The sequence below is a fragment of the Dipodomys spectabilis genome, unplaced genomic scaffold (assembly GCF_019054845.1).
Source record: "Dipodomys spectabilis isolate Male_0828 unplaced genomic scaffold, ASM1905484v1 ptg000215l, whole genome shotgun sequence".
In the NCBI taxonomy this organism is placed as follows: Eukaryota; Metazoa; Chordata; class Mammalia; order Rodentia; family Heteromyidae; genus Dipodomys; species Dipodomys spectabilis.
In genome coordinates, this window is record NW_024870892.1 from 10,627,145 (window position 1) to 10,645,910 (window position 18,766).

Consider the following 18,766-nt stretch of genomic DNA (forward strand, 5'->3'; position numbering starts at 1 on the left):
CATTATTTTGTTCTTTCTAATAGTTGCATAATATTCCATTGTATATAGATACCACAATTTTTGGATCCACTCATCTGTAGTGGGGCATCTGGGTAGTTTCTGTATCTTGGCTATTGTGAACAGTGCAGCAATGAACATGGAGGTGTAGATGTCCCTGTGGTGTCCTGGATCCTGTTGTTCAGGGTAGATACCTATAGCCTCAGCTATTCAAGAGTTTCAGATCTAAGGCTGGAGGTTCGAAGCCAACCCAGACAGACAAATCCAAATCTACAATTAGCCAGCAGAAAAACCAGAAGTGAAGAAATGGCTCAACTGGTAGAGCCTCAGTCTTGAGCAAGAAGGCCTTTCTAGCTAAGGGAGAGCATTCAGGTAAGCCCTGGGATCAGCACACATACCAAAAAAATCTGAGAGGGGGGGAATGGAGAAGAAGAGGGAGAAGGAGAGGGAAGAAAGAGATAAGGAAGGAAGGAAGGAAGGAAGGAAAGAGGAGTAAAAGGAAGGAAGGGGAGGAGAAGGGAGGGAGGAAGGAAGGAAGGAAGAAGAAAGGAGGGAGGGAAGAAGAGAGGGAAAAAGGAAGAAAGAGGAGGAGAAGCAGTAAGGTAGGAAGGAGGTAGAAGAGGAAGGGAAGGAGGAACGAAGAAAGGAAGGAAGGAGGAGAAAGGGAGGGGGAGGGAGGAAAGAAGGGGAGGAGGAGGAAGGGAAGAAGAGGCAGAGGAGGGAAGGTGGGAGGAAGAAATAGAACAAGGAAAGGAGGAAGGAAGGAAGGAGGACAAAGGGAGGGAGGAAGGGAGGGAGGAAGGAAGGAGAGAGAGAGGGAAGAGGGAAAGAAGGGAGGGAGAAAGGAAGGAAGGAGGGAGAGGAAGGAAGGGAAAAAGGAAGGAAGGAGGGAGGAAGGAAGGAGGGAAGGAGGGGAGGAAGGAAGGAAGGAGGGAGGAAGGAAGGAGGGAAGACGGGAAGGAAGGAAGGAAGGAGGGAAGGAGGGAGGGAGAGGAAGGGAAGAAGGAAGGAAGGAGGGAGGAAGGAAGGAGGGAGGGAGAGGAAGGAAGGGAAGAAGGAAGGAAGGAGGGAGGAAGGAAGGAAGGAAGGAAGGAAAGAAGGAGGGAGGAAGGAAGGAGGGAAAGAGGGAAGGAAGGAGGGAGGGAGGGAATGAGGGAGAGAGGGAAGGAAGGAAGGAAGGAAGGAAGGAAGGAAGGAAGGAAGGAACTGCATATTGCCCCATCCCACCTGACAGCCACATTCCACTTTGGGCTTGGAATGATGCTGATAGAACCCAGGGCCGGGGAGGGCCATTCTCCCGTTGCCGTGGTGAGCTCAGATATGTTTGGGATGTCAGGGAGCAGGGCTGAGGGTTCCCAGGGGACCCTGTCCATGGGAGAGTGCCAGCTGAGTCTGCCCACAGACACCACCTCACAGTCAACGAAGTCGGAGGATGCTCCTGTGGAGTCGCCGAGTGCGTTCAGTGAGAGCCACTGGCTCTCGGAGCCCCGGACCCAGAGCCCTGATGGGATGGAGCTGGGGACCCAGCATGGGTCCATCACCAAGGAGGAGATGGTCCAGGAGGACCTGCTGCCAGACGTCCAGAGCCTCATAAAGGTCCTGGAGCAGGATAGGGAGGATGACATTCCTGAGACGAGGTAGGTGGGCGCTCGGTGGAGGGGGGGGCGATGGGGTGTGGGGAGGAAGCCGATACCCCAGCATCTGAAAACCCCATTTCAGGCCAGGATTAGATAGTGGTGGGTTTCATGGCTCAGGACCGAGGAAAGATGTTTGAGCAAGGCCTGAGAGTTCTCTGAGGGTCCAGATACCTTGGGGGGTGTGGACCAGACCCCCCCCAACAAGGAACTCTCCCACAGTCAGCTGACCATCACGGAGAAGTCCGTCAGTCTCTCCAGGCCCAGAAACAGGAGACAATCACGGCTCTATGAGTTGTCAAGGCCCAAGACCAACTGGCAAAGTGTTACAGACAGGTGAGAGGAGCCAGCCTGGGTATCGAGGGGACCCCTTCATCTCCTTCCCCAGCCTTCCTGACCCCACTGGCCCCCCACCCTCCCCACCATCCACACCTTCGCCCTCACCATCAGGTCAGGAAGCCTAGACAGTGAACGGGGTTTCTGGGAGAGGCCAGCACACTGGAAGTGGGGACCCAGGGACAAGGTGACCCCTTGGGTGCCCTCTGGGTGGTGTCCAAAGGACAAAGAGGAAATGGGGAGCAAGTCAGGCACCCAGAGCCAAAGGCAGGGCCTGGGTCCCTGTCTCCCCGCAGGCCGGGGTGCTGTTGTAAGGGCTATACCTGGATTTCCCCCACGCAAGATGACATTACATTACAGTTCTGCCTGTAATGGTGAGTTGGGGGGTGTCCTGTCCCCCTCCTTTAATGCCCCCCCCCAGGCTGCACTCAAGCCACCATCCTCTTCCTCTCAGGCACTGGTGAGGGGGAGGGGCGGGCGGGCGGGCTCAGAGCTCTCATTTCTTCTCTCCTCTCAACGTTGGCAGTCGCTGCTCCCTGAGAAATCTGGGTTCTCTTGTTCCAGCTGCCCCTATCTCTGAACCAGTGGCCAGCTCCAGATGATCTATGGTGTCTCCCCTCCCTGACTGGACCCTCTTCTTGCTCTTCCACTTTCTCCCTCCGTTCTCCCCAGGCCGCGGACTTCCTGTCTGCTAGGGGTGGGGTGGGGGAGGGGGAGGCGTTCCCAGGTTCCCCTCTGCAGCTGGGCGCAGGCTCTGGCCTCTACTTGCCTTGCTCTGAGCCATCCGGCTGTATTCCAGGCCCTCCGTGTACTGGACTGAGCGATTCCTTAAGGATACCACTCTGACCATCACGGTACCCAGTAAGTAGGGTGATTTCCGGGCAGCCCAGATGGCCTCCATCCCCGCGTGGTGTGCTGGGCACCTGGCTTCCTGGGGTCAGAGACAAAGCAGGGGCAAACCACTTCCCTCCCTAATCTGATCGACCACCTGGGGGGGGCGGGGGGGCTCTTCTCCCTGATCCATTTTAGGGACTGGATTGCCTGAGTAGCCCAAGCCCTCGGAGATAGTTCTGGTATAAGGGGCACAGGATAGGATCTCCAGGGAGCAGAGTGTTTGATTGACAAAGAGAGCTCTTTCAGTCCTTCTACCCTTCTCTGAGAGTGTGGCTCCCTTCAAATGAAACACTGTAAGTGTGCCAGGCATGGTGGGGGAATGCCTGTAATCTCAGACACTCTGGAAGTGGAGGTAGAAGGATCCAAACCTAAGGACAGCGCAGGCAGAATTGGAAGATACTGTCCAGAAGACAAACTACAAGGGCTGAAGACATGCTTTCTGTCTAGCTTGTCTAGCAAGTGTAGAGCCCCAAATTAAATACCCAACATCAGAAAGAGAGAGAGAGAGAGAGAGAAAGAGGGGGGGGCTGGGAAGGTGGCTCAGTGGTAGAGTGCTTGCCTTACATGCATGAAGCCCTGGGTTCGATTCCTCAGCACCACATAAGCAGAAAAGGCCGGAAGTGGCACTGTGGCTCAAGTGGTAGAGCACTAGCCTTGAGCTGAAGAGCTGAGGGACAGAGCCCAAGCCCAGAGTTCAGGCCCCACGACCGACAAAAAAACAAAACAAAACAAAAAAGGAAGAACAAAAGAAAGAGAGAGAGAAAGAAAGAAAGAAAGAAAGAGAAAGAGAGAAAGAAAAAGCCAAAGATCCCAAAGAGCTCATCTTTGGAGAGGAGTAATGGTGCAAGCTCTCACCTGCAATTCCAGACTTACCACAGTGATTCCCTGAACACTGGAAACTCTAGACTTACACACACTTTAGACCTAAATCCAGTTTCCCAGTGTCCATGCTGATTGCTAGAAAGGAGGCATAAGCTGGGCTGTAGCTCCAGCCGCTCAGACCTGTCCTGAGAGCCCTCAAGCCTGCTGTCCCCACCCCAGAGCAGCAGAGCCCACTTGTCTGCCATGTGTCTGGTACTGAGAGGCATCTGCAGTGTCTTCAGCCCGTGCCTCCTGCCTAGGTCTACGGTCAACAGAGCAGAGCACGCAGAGACCCTGGGATGGGCAGGTGGTTCATGCTAGGGCCCAGCATCACGGTGGCAATTGGGTCATTTTCTCTTCCGTTAGCTGTGTCCCCACGAGTGGAGGAACTGTCGAGGCCCAGGAGGTTCTACTTGGAGTATTATAGCAACAACAGGTGAGGGAGGAGGGCTGAGCAGGTGCTGCATGGTGGGCAAGGAAGTGTTTCCGGTTTCTCCCTTCCCTGGATGGGATTGGCCAGAGAGTCTAGATCCTAGGATCACCTGGGCTCCTGGATGATGGCCCGAGGAGCTCTTGCCCTGTGACCCTAACCCTACCTACAAACTGGGGCTTACAGAGATTGCATACACAAGAAGCCCAGCAGGGATCTGCGAGAATGAGAGCTCAAATAGCAGCATCACAAGCCGGGTGCCAGTAGCTCATCTCATGCCTGTAATCCTAGCTGCTCTGGAGGTTGAGATCTGAGGATCGCAGTTCCAAGCCTGGACAGGAAAGTCTGTGAGACTCTTATCTCCAATTAAGTTAGAAGTGGGGCTGTGGCTCAAGTGGTAAAATATTAGCCTTGAGCGAAAGAAGCTCAGGGATGGCACCCAGGTCCCGCGTTCAAGCCCTAGCATTTGCCAAAACAAAACAAAACAAAAAGCTTCTTCAAGCCCCACAATTCTGTTGACTTAAAGATAAAAATGGCAGGATGAGCAGTTACCTTATGCTCCGATTTCAGGACACATGGCTGGTGGCTCTCTCTCACCTCGCATGCATGTGAAAGTGGTCTTTGGAGCTATGCACACACAAACTTCCCATCTTTATGCAAGTAAGGAAATATTCAATAACATCACTGAAGCCAGGCACCTGTGGCTCATGCCTGTAATCCTAGCTTCAGGAGACTGAGATCTGATCTATGAGGCTTAGAACTACTGGAGTCACGATAGATAGGAAAATAAAGAATTGTCTCAGCAAGGTAAAATATACTTCTCCAGAAAGATGCATCACCAGCCAGAAATCTGGGAAGCAAGCAAGCAAGCAAGCACCCAGAGCAGGCTGGCTGCTTCCCTATTTATCACTTTATGCAGAAGGCTCCACCCCTTTGCTCTGATTGGTTGAGCTCAGGTTCACAATCTTCTCAGGATTGGCTAGTTTGAATGGGGTAAAATGTATAGGATTAATAATACACAAATAATCTCAAAATATACCCATACCTTCTGCTTTTTTTTTTTTTTTTTCTTTTGCCTATCTTGAGGCTTGAGCTCATGGCCTGGGCACTGTCCCTGAGTTGCTTTTGCTCAAGGCTAGCATTCTGCCACTGTGACACTTCTGGCTTTTTGTGAATAGTTTACTGGAGAGATAAGAGTCTTATGGACTTTTCTGCCTGGGCTGGCATTGAACTGAGATTCTTAGATCTCAGCCTCGTGGGTAGCTAGGATTACAGGTGTGAGCGACTAGCACCCAGACCTCTTGTGTGTGTGTGAGTGTGTGTGTGTGTGTGTGTGTGTGTGTGTCCTGGGGCTTGAACTCAGGACCTGGGCATTATCCCTGAGCTCTTTTTGCTCAAGGCTAGTGTTCTACCACTTTGAACCACAGCTCCACTTCTGGTTTTCTGGTAGTTAATTGGAGATAAGAGTCTCACGGACTTTCCTGTGCAGATTGGCTTTGAACCATGATCCTCAGATGTCAGCTTTTTTTTTTTTTTTTTGTCAGCTTTTTTAGTAGGGAGGATTACAGGTGTGAACCACTGGTGCCTGGCAAAGCAGGAACTTTTAAGCAACACACTTTGATAGAAAAGACAGTTTTTCTCTCACAGATATGAAAAGCAAATCCTACTGTACTAGTACTAGTGAGGCTGACTCTCGCAATGGCCCAACTGAGGCTGTACATAGCTTATAAACATGGCAGGCCAGCTGGCAGGAGTTCCAAGCTGTCCTTACTCGTGAGTTCTGAGTAGCTGTACACGCAGAAATCTGAATCCACCGTCACTGGCTACACATGGCGTCAGAATTACCTGTGCTCTGCCTAAGATACCAATATGAACAGAAAAGGTGACGATGCACACACAGAGGTGTGGAAAGACCTCTATACCATGTCTCTGAATTTACAGTGGTTTCCTATGGACAGAGACACTTCTACTAGTCATGCTGATTTTTTAAAAAAAAATTTGTTTGATTTTTATGCTAGCCTTGAACTGTCTTGGCACTGTCCCTGAGCTTTCTCTGCTCAAGGGTAGGGACTCTACCAGTTGAGCCACAGGGCCACTTCTGGCTTTTTGGTGGTTAATTGGAGATAAGAGTTTCACAGACTTCCTTGCCTGAGCTGGCTTCGAACTGGAAATCCACAGATCTCAGCCTCTCAAGTAGCTAGGATTACAGGCATGAGCCACTGGTGCCTGGCTTACTTTTAGAGACATTTTCATCACCCCCCCCCCCGCCCCCCCCCCCCCCCCCCGGCAAATTCTTAGACTCCCATTATTCTAGAAACAGGCTCAGTAATGGATACACACATGCACAAAGGCTGACGTTCCACCCCCATCCCCTGGGACAGGCTGGTGATTAATCTAAACTGTGGATGCTCCCTAGGACCACGCCCATCTGGCCCATCCCTCGGCCCACATTGGAATACCACCCCACTGATCGGCTGAAGGAACTGGCAATCCCCAAGATCCGTACAAATATTTGGAACATGGACATGTCTGAGGTAGGTGGAGCTTGTCACTTGCCTTGTGCAGGCCCAGACAGTGGGTACGGTGACAGAGAACACTTTTGAGCATCCAGGCTAGGCGACAAGAAGGCAACAGGCTGAGCTGATGGCTCACGCCTGTCATCCTATCTAGTCAGGAGGCTGAGATCTGAGAGTCAAGGTTCAAAGCCAGCCTGGTCAGGAAAGTTTGAGACTCTCATCTCCAATTAACTACCACCAAGCCAGAAGTGGAGCTGTGGCTCAAGTGGTAGAGCACTAGCCTTGAGCACAAAAGCTCAAGGACAGTGTGCCTAGGCTCTGAGTTCAAGCCTGTGCTGGTTTCAAATCACAATCGTCAGATCTCAGCCTCTAGCAGATCTTTAGCCTCTCAGTAGTTAGGATTACAGGCATGAGCCATTGATGTCCCACAAGAAGGAACTTTTTATATATAATCTTTTTGCTAAATGCATCTGTATGTGTGTGTGTGTGTGTGTGTGTGTGTGTGTGTGTGTGTGTATGAGAGAGAGAGAGAGAGAGAGAGAGAGAGAGAGAGAGAGTCCTGGGGGTTGAACTCAGGGCCTGGCCACTGTCTCTGACCTTTTTTTGCTCAAGGCTCACTCTCTGCCACTTGAGCTACAGCTCCACTTTCTGCTTTTTTTGGTGACTAATTGGAGATACATCTCACAGACTCTCCTGCCTGGGCTGGCTTCAAATTGTGATTCTTAGATCTCAGCCTGCTGAGTAGCTGGGAGTATAGGTATGAACCACTGGTGCTGGCTGAGCTGCTGCTGTTTGTTTGTTTTTAGTGCTGCTTTGAGACAAGGGTTGGGGGCGGGGCATCTTTGGCTGTAAACTCTGCAAGGGATTGTGGGCTATTTCATTTCTTCCCCACGGATCTCTGTTTCCAGGTGTTGCAGGTGTCCCGGGCAGCTCAGACAGCAGTCCCCAGCCAACGGATCCTGCATTTAGCAAAGCCCAAGGTCCCAGCTCCCCTTTTGGAAGAGTGGGACCCCATGCCGAAACCCAAGACCCATGTGTCAAACTACCGTCGTCTTCGGCAGCTGGCCAGTGAGTAGACCCACGGGGGTGGGGTAGGGGGGAGCTGGCTCCCACAGTGTCTTTGGGAGTGTGGAGAGATGGGGGGTGAGGCCAGGAGACAGGCTAGACTTGCTTCTGCCAAATGTGTGTCACCTGCTTCCTTTACCTCCTCCCTGAACCTCAGATTAGTTAGGTACACTTTGTCTCCCTCAGGAGAGCCTCTGCTGAACGGAGGCAGACACTGGAGGCTGTGAACCCACAGCAGAAGCCATTGTCTGTGATTCCCCAGCAGGGAAAGCCGGTGCAGGAGATGGGGCTGGCAGTGGGAGGGAACAGCGTGAGAACAGGGCCGAGGGCCAAGGGAGAAGGGCAGCATGGAGCAGTTGTGTTTGCTTTGTTTCCATCTTCTGCTTCACAAGACAAAAGTGATAAGGGCTAGTTGTGGAGAATTTTGAAAAGGTTTAGAAAAGGCTCGAAGAAGAAAGTAAGAGCTGGGTGCTGGTGGCTTGTGTCTGTCGGTAATGCTAGCTATTCGGAGGCTGAGATCTGAGTATGAAACCAGCCTGGGACAGGAAAGTCTGTGAGACTCTGACGTCCGATTAACCAGCAAAAAGCTGGAAGTAAGAGTCGTGGCTCAAGTGGTAGAGGGCTAGCCTTGGGCACAAAAGTTCAGGGAGAGTGTCCAGGCCTTTGAGGTTCAAGGTGAAGAAGGAGAGGGAAGGGAAGAGGAGGAGGAGGAGGTAGAAGGAAAAGAAGAAGAAAGATCTGGCTGTCGGTGGCTTAGGCCTGTCATCCTAGCTACTCGGGAGGCTGAGATCTGAGGATTGAGGTACAAAGCCAGCCCAGGCAGGAAAGTCTGTGAGACACTTTTTTTTTTTTTTGCCAGTTATGAGGCTTGAACTCAGGACCTGGGCACTGTCCTCGATCTTTTGTTCAAGGCTAGCACTCTATCACTTAAACTACAGCACCGCTTCTGGCTTTTTCTGTGTATGTGGTACTGAGGAGTGGATCCCAGGGCTTCATGCGTGCTAGACAAGCACTCTACCACTAAACCACATTCCCAGTCCTGTGAGACTCTCATCTCCAATTAACCACCACCACCAAAAAAAAAAAAAAAAAAAGCCAGAAATGGAGCTATGGCTCAAGGTGCAGAGCACCAACCCTGGGCAAAGAAGCCAAGCAAGAGTTTGAGGCCCTGAGTTCAAGTCCAAGTACTGACACAAGGAAAGTAAAACTAACATCCACTGTTATTTATGTATTTATTGGAGGTCCAGGGGCTTGAACTCAGGGCCTGGGCACTGTCTCTGAGCTTCTTTTGCTCAAAGCTAGCACTCTACCACTTGAGCCACAGTGCCACTTCCAGCTTTTTCTGAGTAGTTTATGTGAGATAAAAGTCTCATGGACTTCCCTGGCTGAGCTGGCTTTGATCCCCCATCCTCAGATCTCAGTCTCCTGAGTAGCTAGGATTCCAGGTGTGAGCCACCACCCCAGGCACCTCTCTAGTCTTCTATATTGCAGCCAGCCAAGTCTGGTGATCCCAGGGCTCCTTGCCCCTGTGTGATTCCAGAACTTGCTCATCTCTGGGTGCTGGCCACCATCTGTGAGTCCTTTCTCCATGGCACTCACCCTTTTATGAATGATATATGTTTGTGTGTCTTGTCATCATGGGTGGCCTACAGTGTGTCAAACTCCAGTGGCCAAAGGCCTAAAAATGTCACTGTGCATCTCAGCTCTTGGCCCTTGGTAGGTTTGCTCTTCTTCATCCCTTCCATAGTTCTTCCTGTCCTGGGTTTTGGGGTAATGAGTTTGGACCTACTCTTTATGTAAGAAGGTTATTTATCCCTTTAGTGTAGAACACACTGAAATGATTCTTCCCAGTTTTTTTTTTTTTTGGGGGGGGAGGTCTGGTCGTGGGGCCTGAACTCTGGGCCTGGGTGCTGTTCCTCAGCTCTTCAGTTTAAGGCTAGTGCTCTACCACTTGAGCCACAGCGCCACTTCCGGCCTTTTTCTTTTTGCTTATGTGGTGCTGAGGAATAGAACCCAGGGCCTCATGCATGTGAGGCAAACACTCTACCAACTGAGCCACCTTCCCAGCCCCTCTTCCCAGTTTTGCATCTTTTTTTTTTTTGTCATGGGGCTTGAACTCTGAGCTTGGGTGCTGTCCTTGTGCTCTTCAGCTCAAGGCGAGCACTCTACCGCTTGAGCCACAGCACCACGTCCAGTTTTCTAGCGGTTTATGGGAGCTAAGAGTCTCACAAACTTTCCTGCTCGGGATGGCTTTGAACCGTGATCCTCAGATCTCAGCCTCCTGAGTAGGATTATAGGCGTGAGCCACGGGTGCCCGGCTCCAGTTTTGCATCTTATCTTCTCTCTGTCTGTCTCTTTCTCTCTGTCTTTCTGTCTCTGTATCTCTCTTTCTCTGTCTCTCTCTTTCTCACTCTGTCTCTGTGTGTGTATGTGTGGTGTGGGTGTGTGTGTGTGCGCGCGCGCTGGCCTGGAGTTTGAACTTGGGGTCTGGGTTCTATCCCTGAGCATTTTTGCTTAAGGCCAGTGCTCTACCACTTGAGCCACAGCACTACTTCTGTCTTTTTTGGTTAATTGGAGATAAGAGTCTCACAAACTCTTTCTGCCCACTGCCATCCTCAGATCAGCCTTCTGAGTCGCAAGGATTACAGGCATGAGTCACCAGTGCCTGGCTGTCTTATCTTTTAAATGTGCTTGTAAGGTCTCCTGTCCACTCATTCACTGGCTTGTTCCTTTCCTTTCATTAAGAGAGTTAAATGAGAGGAAGCATGAGTGGAGGTACACACCACATTGGTCTATCTACACTCATCCACGTCCAGGGCACAGATAAACACATGGCCACACCACTGGCTGAGAACAGCTTGAGGTTGTATTTTCAAACACTAGGTGTATTCTGGGTCTCTTTCTCTAGAAGAACGGAACCAGTAGAATATACACACACATATACGTGTACACACACACACACACACACATACACACACACAAAGAGTGATCAAAGGTGACTTCCTGGGTTGACTTACATGATTGAAGATGGGGAAGCTAGAACACCTACTATTCAAGCAGAATAAACCTGAGAACCCCAGATGCAGAAGCAGTCATGGAGCCCCTGGTCCTAGGCTGAAGGCCCGGGAGCTCTCTGGAGAGTGTAAATCTGCTTAAACAAACAACTAAGGGAAGCTGAGTACTGATGGCTCACGCCTGTAGTCCTAGCTACTTTAAGAGGCTGAGATCTGAGAATCGAGGTTCAAAGCCAGCCCAGACAGGAAAGTCCATGAGACTCTTCTTGCCAACGAACCACCAGAAAACTGGAAGTGGGACTGTGGCTCACAGTGATAAAATGCTAGCCTGGGGCAAAAGAGCTCGGGGACAGCATCCAGGTCCTGAGTTCAAGCCCCATGACCAACAACAACGCAAGACGCTGAACAGACTAGATGGTGTTCCCAAGGGATAGCAGTATCAGAGAGTCACATCCACCCAGGTAGAGAAGATTACACACTAGCTGGCTTCCTTTCTATACATTTTTTTGTGGTACCAGAATTTGAGCTCGGGATCTTGTGTTTGGTAGGGCAGGTGCTCTGCTGCTTGAGCCCCCCCCCCCAGTTTTTGCTTTATTTTTCTTTTTTAAAAAAAATGTATCAATTTACCTTATTATTATTATTACCAGAGGGGTTACATTTACATATGTCAAGTAATGGGTACATTTCTTTTTTTGTTGTTGTTGTTGGGTCGTGGGGCTTGAACTCTGGGCCTGAGCACTGTCCTGAGCTCTTCAGCTTAAGGCTAGCACTCTACCACTTGAGCTACAGTGCCACTTCTTGTTTTCTGGTGGTTTATTGGAGATAAGAGTCTCATGGACTTTCCTGCCTGGGCTGGCTTTGAACTTCAATCCTCAAACCTCAGCCTTCTGAGTAGCTAGGATGACAGGTGTGAGCCGCTGGCGCCCAGCTACATTTCCTTTTGTAGTGTCATCTGTTCCCTCATTCTCTCCCATTCCCTCCCTCGCATCTCCATCCATGAGTTGAATAGTTCATTTTCATCAATGTCTAGTGCACTTGAGTTATTTTTCAGATAGGGTGGTTGGTTCTTCTTTTTTTTTTTGCTGGGCCTGGGCACTGTCCTGAGCTCTTCAGCTCAAGGTTAGCACTCTACCACTTGAGCCAGAGCACCTACTTCCAGCTTTTTCTGTGTATGTGGTGCTGAGGAATCGAACCCAGGGCCTCATGCATGCAAGGCAAGCACTCTACCCCTGAGCCACGTTCCTAGCCCCAGGGTTCTTCTTTTTGCTTGGGGCTAAACTCAGACCCAGGCCTCCTGATTAGTTGGGATCATAGGTACATGTCACCATGCCTGGCTAGATGGTTGAGATGGGAACCTCGCTCATATTTTTAGAGGTCTGCTGGCTTTGAAGTGCAGTCCTGATCTCTACCACCTGAGTAGCTGGGATTACAGGTGTGAGCCGGTACACCTGTCTCTTTCACTTTTGTTCCTCTGCATCCCCAGCCTATTGGAATGTGCTCTCCACATTTAGGGAGGGTCTTTGCATCTCATTCATGGTTGCACCTGTCCATCTTCTCTGGAAATGCCTTCACAGACATACTCAGAGGTGTGCTTTATTAACCTTTTGGGTGACTTGTAATCCTGCCTGGCTGACCACCAACACTCACCACCACAGTAGGCATTCACTCATGGGAGATTTTCTGTGTGTGTCTGTGTACACACGCGTGTGCATGCGTGCACATGTCTGTATTTCTGGGGATGAAGCCAGGGCTTGTCCATACAAGCTTGTGCCCTGCTACCCAGGCACACCCCAGTCTACGGCAAGCCCTACGCAAGCAGGGCATGTGGTACTGTCGACTGGGTGGCTGCACTCCCCCAAGTTCTCACGGCACTGGGTGGAAGGTTGTCACCACCATCAATAAGGCTGTAATGCATGGAGCTGAAAAGTCCAGACATAGCCAGGTGCTGGTGGCTCCTGTCTAATTCTAGCTACTCAGGAGACTAAGATTCTGAGGACTGCGGTTCAAAGCCAATGCAGACAAGAAAAGTCCGTGAGATGGGATTAGGAATGTGGATTAGTGGTAGAGTGCTTGCCTAGCATGCATGAAGCCCTGGGTTCGATTCCTCAGTCCCATAGACACAGAAAAAGCTGGAAGTGGCGCTGTGGCTCAAATGGTAGAATGCTAGTCTTGAGCAAAAGGAGCTCAAGGACAGTGCCCAGGTCCTGAGTTCAAGCCCCAGGACTGGCAAAAAAAAAAAAAAAAAATGAAAGAAAGAACAAAAAAAAACTTCATGAGACTTTTTTTTGGGTCCAGTCGTGGGGCCTGAACTCTGGGCCTGGGCACTGTCCCTCAGCTCTTCAGCTCAAGGCTAGCGCTCTACCACTTGAGCCACAGCACCACTTCCGGCTTTTTTCCTTTTTGCTTATGTGGTGCATGAGGAATCGAACCCAGGGCCTCATGCATGCAAAGCAAGTGCTCTACCACTGAGCCACCTTCTCAGCCCCACTTCATGAGACTTATCTCCAATTAGTCATCAAAATTCTGGAAGTGCAGCTGTGGCTGAAGTGGTAGAGCATCAGCCTTGAATGAAATGAGAGAGAGAGAGACAGAGAGAGAGAGACAGAGAAAGAGAGACAGAGAGACAGAGACAGAGACAGAGAAACTGCCCCCAAATTCAAGCACACAGAGCACTCATACGCCAAACTTCAAAGGCAGTTGGTCCTCCCTGCCCCTAGGGGGCACTAAGGCCCCTTTCCCAGTCCAAGGTGTTGTAGAGCACTGGTCAAACCTGGTGGCCGCTGGTGTTTGCCAGCTAGGGAAAGGGGCTTGGCCTTCCCTTCCCCCATGGGCCTCTGAGGAGCCTAGGCTGTCCCTCCAGAAGAGGATGGCCTTTGTGCCCTTCTCTGTCTGCACTGGGGCCCAAACTGGTGTGTGTGGTGTGTGTGTGTGTGTGTGTGTGTGTGTGTGTGTGTGTGTGTGTGTGTGTGTGTGTGTTTGGGACTCAGGGCCTAGGCATGTCCCTGAACTTTTTTGCTCAAGGCTAGCGTTCTACCACTTGAGCCACAGATACACTTACAGCTTTTGGGTGGCTCATCAGAGGCTAAGACTCTCGTGGACTTTTCTACCTGGGCTGGCTTCCAACAGTGATCCTTAGATCTCAGTCTCCTAAAATTACAGGTCTGAACCACTGGTACCAGGCTTTTAAAAAATAGATTTACTTTGTTTCTGTGCCAACACTGGGCCTCGAACTCAATCTCAGGGTCTAGTACGCTCTTGCTTGGCCTTCTCATTCAAGGCTGACACTCTATCACTTGAACCACAGCTCCACTTTGGAAGTTTTGCTGGTTAATTGGAGATAAGCGTCTTACAGTCTCTCCTTCCATGAGCTGCTTTTCAACCTTAATCATTAGATCTCAGGCTAGGATTATAAACATGAGCCACTGGTGCCTGACCGGCCTTAAAATTCCATCAACACCCCCTCCACCCCCCCCAGTTGTAGGGCTTGAACTCTGGGCCTGAGCTGTCCCTGCATTCTTCAGCTCAAGGCGAGAGCTCTACCACTTGAGCCACAGCGCCACTTCTGGGTTTCTGGTGGTTCATTGGAGATAAGAGTCTCAAGGACTCTTCTGCCCAGGCTGGCTTTGAACTGCAATTCTCAGATCTAAGCCTCCTGAATAGATAGGATTACAGGCCTGAGCCACCGGTGCCTGGATAATTTCATCTTCTTAGAATTGTGCAACCATCACTACTATTCGGTTCTAAAACCTTCTATCACCCCCACAAGAAGTTGAGTCCCCCTGTGAGCTGTCACCCAATGTCCTCTCTAGCCCTAGCACAGGCCTTTTTTTTCTTTTTTGTCAGTCATGGGGCTTGAACTCAGGGTCTGGATGCTCTTCCTGAGCTCTTCATCTCAAGGTTAACACTCTCCTACTTTGAGCCAAGCATCACTTCCAGTTTTCTGGTGGTTAATTGGAGATAAAAGTCTCACAGACTTTTCTGCCCGGGCTGACTTTGAACTCTGATCCTCAGATCTCAGCCTCCTGAGTAGCTACAGGTGTGAGCCACCCATGCTTGGCCTGTGGGGCCTTTTGTGCCTTACTGAGCATGATGTCCTCAAAGCCCCTTCACACGGTAACATTGTCTTATTCGTGGCTACATGATATTCCAGGGTGGAAGGACCTAGCTGTGTTCGGTCCTTCTTGTGCAGATATCCCCACTAGGGCTTAGAGCTTGGCTGAAGGGCTGAGCCCCATGCTTGTCCCTCTCCTTACATGCTAGTGCCCAAGGCCCAGTGGGAACAGTGCATACCTGACCGCAGTCCTCGCTGGGAGGTCCTGAATGGCACCAAGAAGGCAGTGGCCAGTGAGCGGATCCTCTCCCTGGCTCGGCCTAAGGTCCGCAAGGATCTCAACGAAGGCTACAACCCCTTCCGGGTCTCCCCAGCCTCTCTGGTGGCTCATGCATCCCCCCGGATCTACGAGCTCGCCATCCCCAAAAGCGTTACCAAGAAAGTGTGACAGCCGCCTTCTGTCCCTCACCCCTTTCCCTAGTAAACACTCAAGTGCATTCTCACCCATGTGTGTGATTCTGTAAGCTTTGCAGCCTGGACCGCAAGGGCGGGGATGGGGGTGGGGTGGGATGGGGGGGTGGGGATGGGGGGGGTGGGTGGGATGGGGGCGGGGATGGGGGGGTGGGTGGGATGGGGGCGGGGTGGGCAGAGGTGGAGGTCCCAGGATGAGACTGGAAGAATGAGAACTTTGTTCACTTCCCTCCTGAGATTGGCTGCAGACCAAGTCACTCACCCACCCTTTCGGACATCCCTGAGCTGAGACTTCAGCTTCCTCCTTAGAATTTTCCTCCTGAGTCTCTAGTCTGCACTGAGTACCTTACACTCAAGGGAGCGGGGGGGGGGGGGTCCCCTAATAAACCTGAAAGCCACACTGCATGACATTGATCTTTAGGATGCTTATTGATTATCATCTCTGTGCTGCAGAAGTAGAACCAAATCTCAAAGAGGTCAGGAAAATGCCTGCCAACCCCCAGATCTATATGTTAACATGCTGGCTCCCTCAGTGATGATATTACGGGGGGCGGTGGGGGAATGTAGTAAGGGGGTGCGAGGAGGCCAGGGAGGTGAGGCCCTTTGTCCTTATGAAAGAGACCCAAGAGAGACCCCAATTTGCTCTGTCATGGGAGAACACACAGTACACCTCAGCAGTTCACAGCTGGGGGAAGGGCCAGACCTGGCCTAATCCTCACCCCCATCTTGACTTCCTCCAGCTCCAGAACTTCAAGAAACAGATTTCTACTGTTTATAAGCCACTCACTTTATCTGTGCCTCTGTGTGTGTGTGTGTGTGTGTGTATGCGTGTATGCATGTCCAAGGACTAGGGCTTGAACTCAGAACTCAGGGCTTAGGTGCTGTTCTTTGGCTTTTTTTGCTCAAGGGTAGCACTCTACCAATGTGTGTGTGTGTGTGTGTGTGTGTGTGTGTGCGCGCGCGCACGTGCTCGCACGCGCATGGTACCAGTCCTGGGGTTTGAACTCAGGGCCTGGCCACATAACCAGTCCCCTCTACCACTTGAACCACAGCTCCACTAGTGACTTTTTGCTAGTTAACTGCAGATAAGAGTCTTATGGGGCTGGGAATGTGGCTTAGTGGTAGAGTGTTTGCCTAGCATGCATGAAACCCTGGGTTTTATTTCTCAGTACCACATAGACAGAAAAAGCTGGAAGTGGCACTGTGGCTCAAGTGGAAGAGTGCTAGCCTTGAGCAAAAGATGATCAGGGACAGTGCCCAGGCCCTGAGTTCATGCTCCAGGACTGGCAAATGAATACATACATACATACATACATACATAGAGTTTCACAGACTTTACTGCTCGGGTTAGCTTCCTACAGTATTTTGTTACAGCAGCACCAACAGGACTGAGGTACAACCCTTGTTTGTAACAAATCACAGCAACAGGGAAATTTAAAATGAGACACATTCAAGAGAGGAGACCCAAATCAATAAGATCAGGGATGCCACAGGAAACATTACAACAAACATCCAAGACATCCAAATGATCATAAAGACTATTTCTAGAATCTATACTCACTAAAGAAGGAAAACTTAGCAGAAATGAATTTCTACAGAAGTATAATTGCCCAAATTGAACCAAGAAGATATAAATAAATAACCCAGTAACTTACAATGAGATAGAGAAAACAATCAGAAGTCTTCCAATAAAGAAAAGCTCAGGCCCAGACAGATTCACTACAGAATTCTGTAAGACTTTTAGAGAGGAACTAATACCCACATTCCTCAAGCTCATCCATTAAATAGAAGCAGAGGGAGAAATCCCAAACTCATTCTATGAAGCCAATATCACACTCATCCCCAAACCAGGCAAAGATCCAACAAAAAAAGAACTACAGACCAATCTCCTTGATGAACACAGATATAAAGCTCCTCAATAAAACTTTAGCCAACAGAAAGCAGAAACATATTTAAAAAATCATACATTATGGTCATGTAGGCTTCATTCTAGAAATGCATGGATGGTTTAAAATATGTAAATCAATCACATACATAATACATCACATTAACAGAGTCAAGGTCAAGAGCCACATGATTATTGACGTGGAAAAAGGCTTTTGTTAAATACAACACCCATTCACATTAAAAGCTCTGGAGAAAATAGGAATAGAAAGAACAATATTTAAAACGGTAAAAGCCATATATGACAGACCAACAGACAACATCATACTAAATGGGGAAAAACTACAACCAATTCCCCTAAAATCAGAAACAAGGCAAGGATGCCCACTCTCTCCACTCCTCTTCAATACAGTTTTGGGATCCTTAGAGCAATAAGCCAAGAGAAGGACATTAAAGGGATGCACACAGGGAAGGAAGAAATTAAACTATCCCTATTTGCAGATGACATGATCTTATACCTAAATGACCTCAAAAACTCCTCTCCCAAAGTCCTGGAACCTATAAATCACTTTGGCAAAGTAGCAAGATACAAAATTAACCCTCAAAAACCAGTTGCTTTTCTGTACACCAACAATGTACAAGCAGAAAGGGAAATCAGGAAAACAACCCCATTCACAATAACCACTCCCTCCCAAATAAAATATCTAGGAATTAAACTAACCAAAGATGGACCTATTTAGTGAAAACTAGAGAAGCCTAAAGAAATAAAGAGGACACCAGGAAATGGAAAGACCTTCCATGTCCTTGGATGGGCAGAATCAATATTGTGAAACTGGCCATACTGCCAAAAATGATGCACAAATTCAATGCAATTCCTATCAAAATCCCAATAACATTCTTTACTGAAATAGAAAAAACAACCCAAAAATTCACATGGAATAACAAAAGACCTAGAATAGCCAAAGAAATTCTAGGCAAAAGAAGCAATGCTGGAGGGATCACAATATGAGATTTTAAGCTCTGTTATAGAGCCATAATAACTAAAACAGGCTGATATTGGCACAAAAATAGACCAGACCACCAATGGAGATTTGAAGACCAAGAAATAAAACCACATGCTTACAGTCAGCTGATATTCAACAAAGGAGCCAAAGACATACAGTGGAAGAAACATAGACTCTTCAACTATTGGTGCTGGGAAAACTGGGCGGCCACATGCAGAAAACTAAAAGTAGACCCCAGCCTGTCACCATGCACTAACATCAACTCAAAATGGATTAATGACATTAACATCAAACCTAAAACTCAGAACTACTGCAGGACAGAGTAGGAGAGACACTAGAACTTACAGGCACAGGCAGGAACTTCCTGAACAGAATCCTAGGGTCACAACAGATTGGAGAGATAATTTATAAATGGGAATACCTTAACATAAAAAGGTTCTGCACAGCTAAAGACATAGCTGCCAAACTAGAAAGACAGCCAACTAATTGGGAAAAGAGATTCACCAGCAACATATCAGACAAAGGCCTAATATCCAGTATATACAGGGAACTCAAGAAACTAATCCCTCCCAAATCTTACAAACCAATTACTAAATGGGCAAGGGAGCT

The 18,766-nt window shown here is 49.4% G+C and overlaps 1 protein-coding gene across 1 annotated transcript; it reads left to right on the plus strand.

Moving 5' to 3' along the window:
* Positions 1 to 1,368: 1,368 nt before the first annotated feature.
* Positions 1,369 to 15,248, plus strand: Theg (theg spermatid protein). Its single transcript, XM_042697017.1, is given in 8 exon segments — positions 1,369 to 1,634; positions 1,854 to 1,967; positions 2,264 to 2,341; positions 2,767 to 2,828; positions 4,089 to 4,158; positions 6,569 to 6,686; positions 7,577 to 7,736; positions 15,008 to 15,248. Coding segments are annotated over 8 exon segments (1,107 nt in total). The 3' UTR covers positions 15,247 to 15,248.
* The last annotated feature ends 3,518 nt before the right edge of the window (positions 15,249 to 18,766 follow it).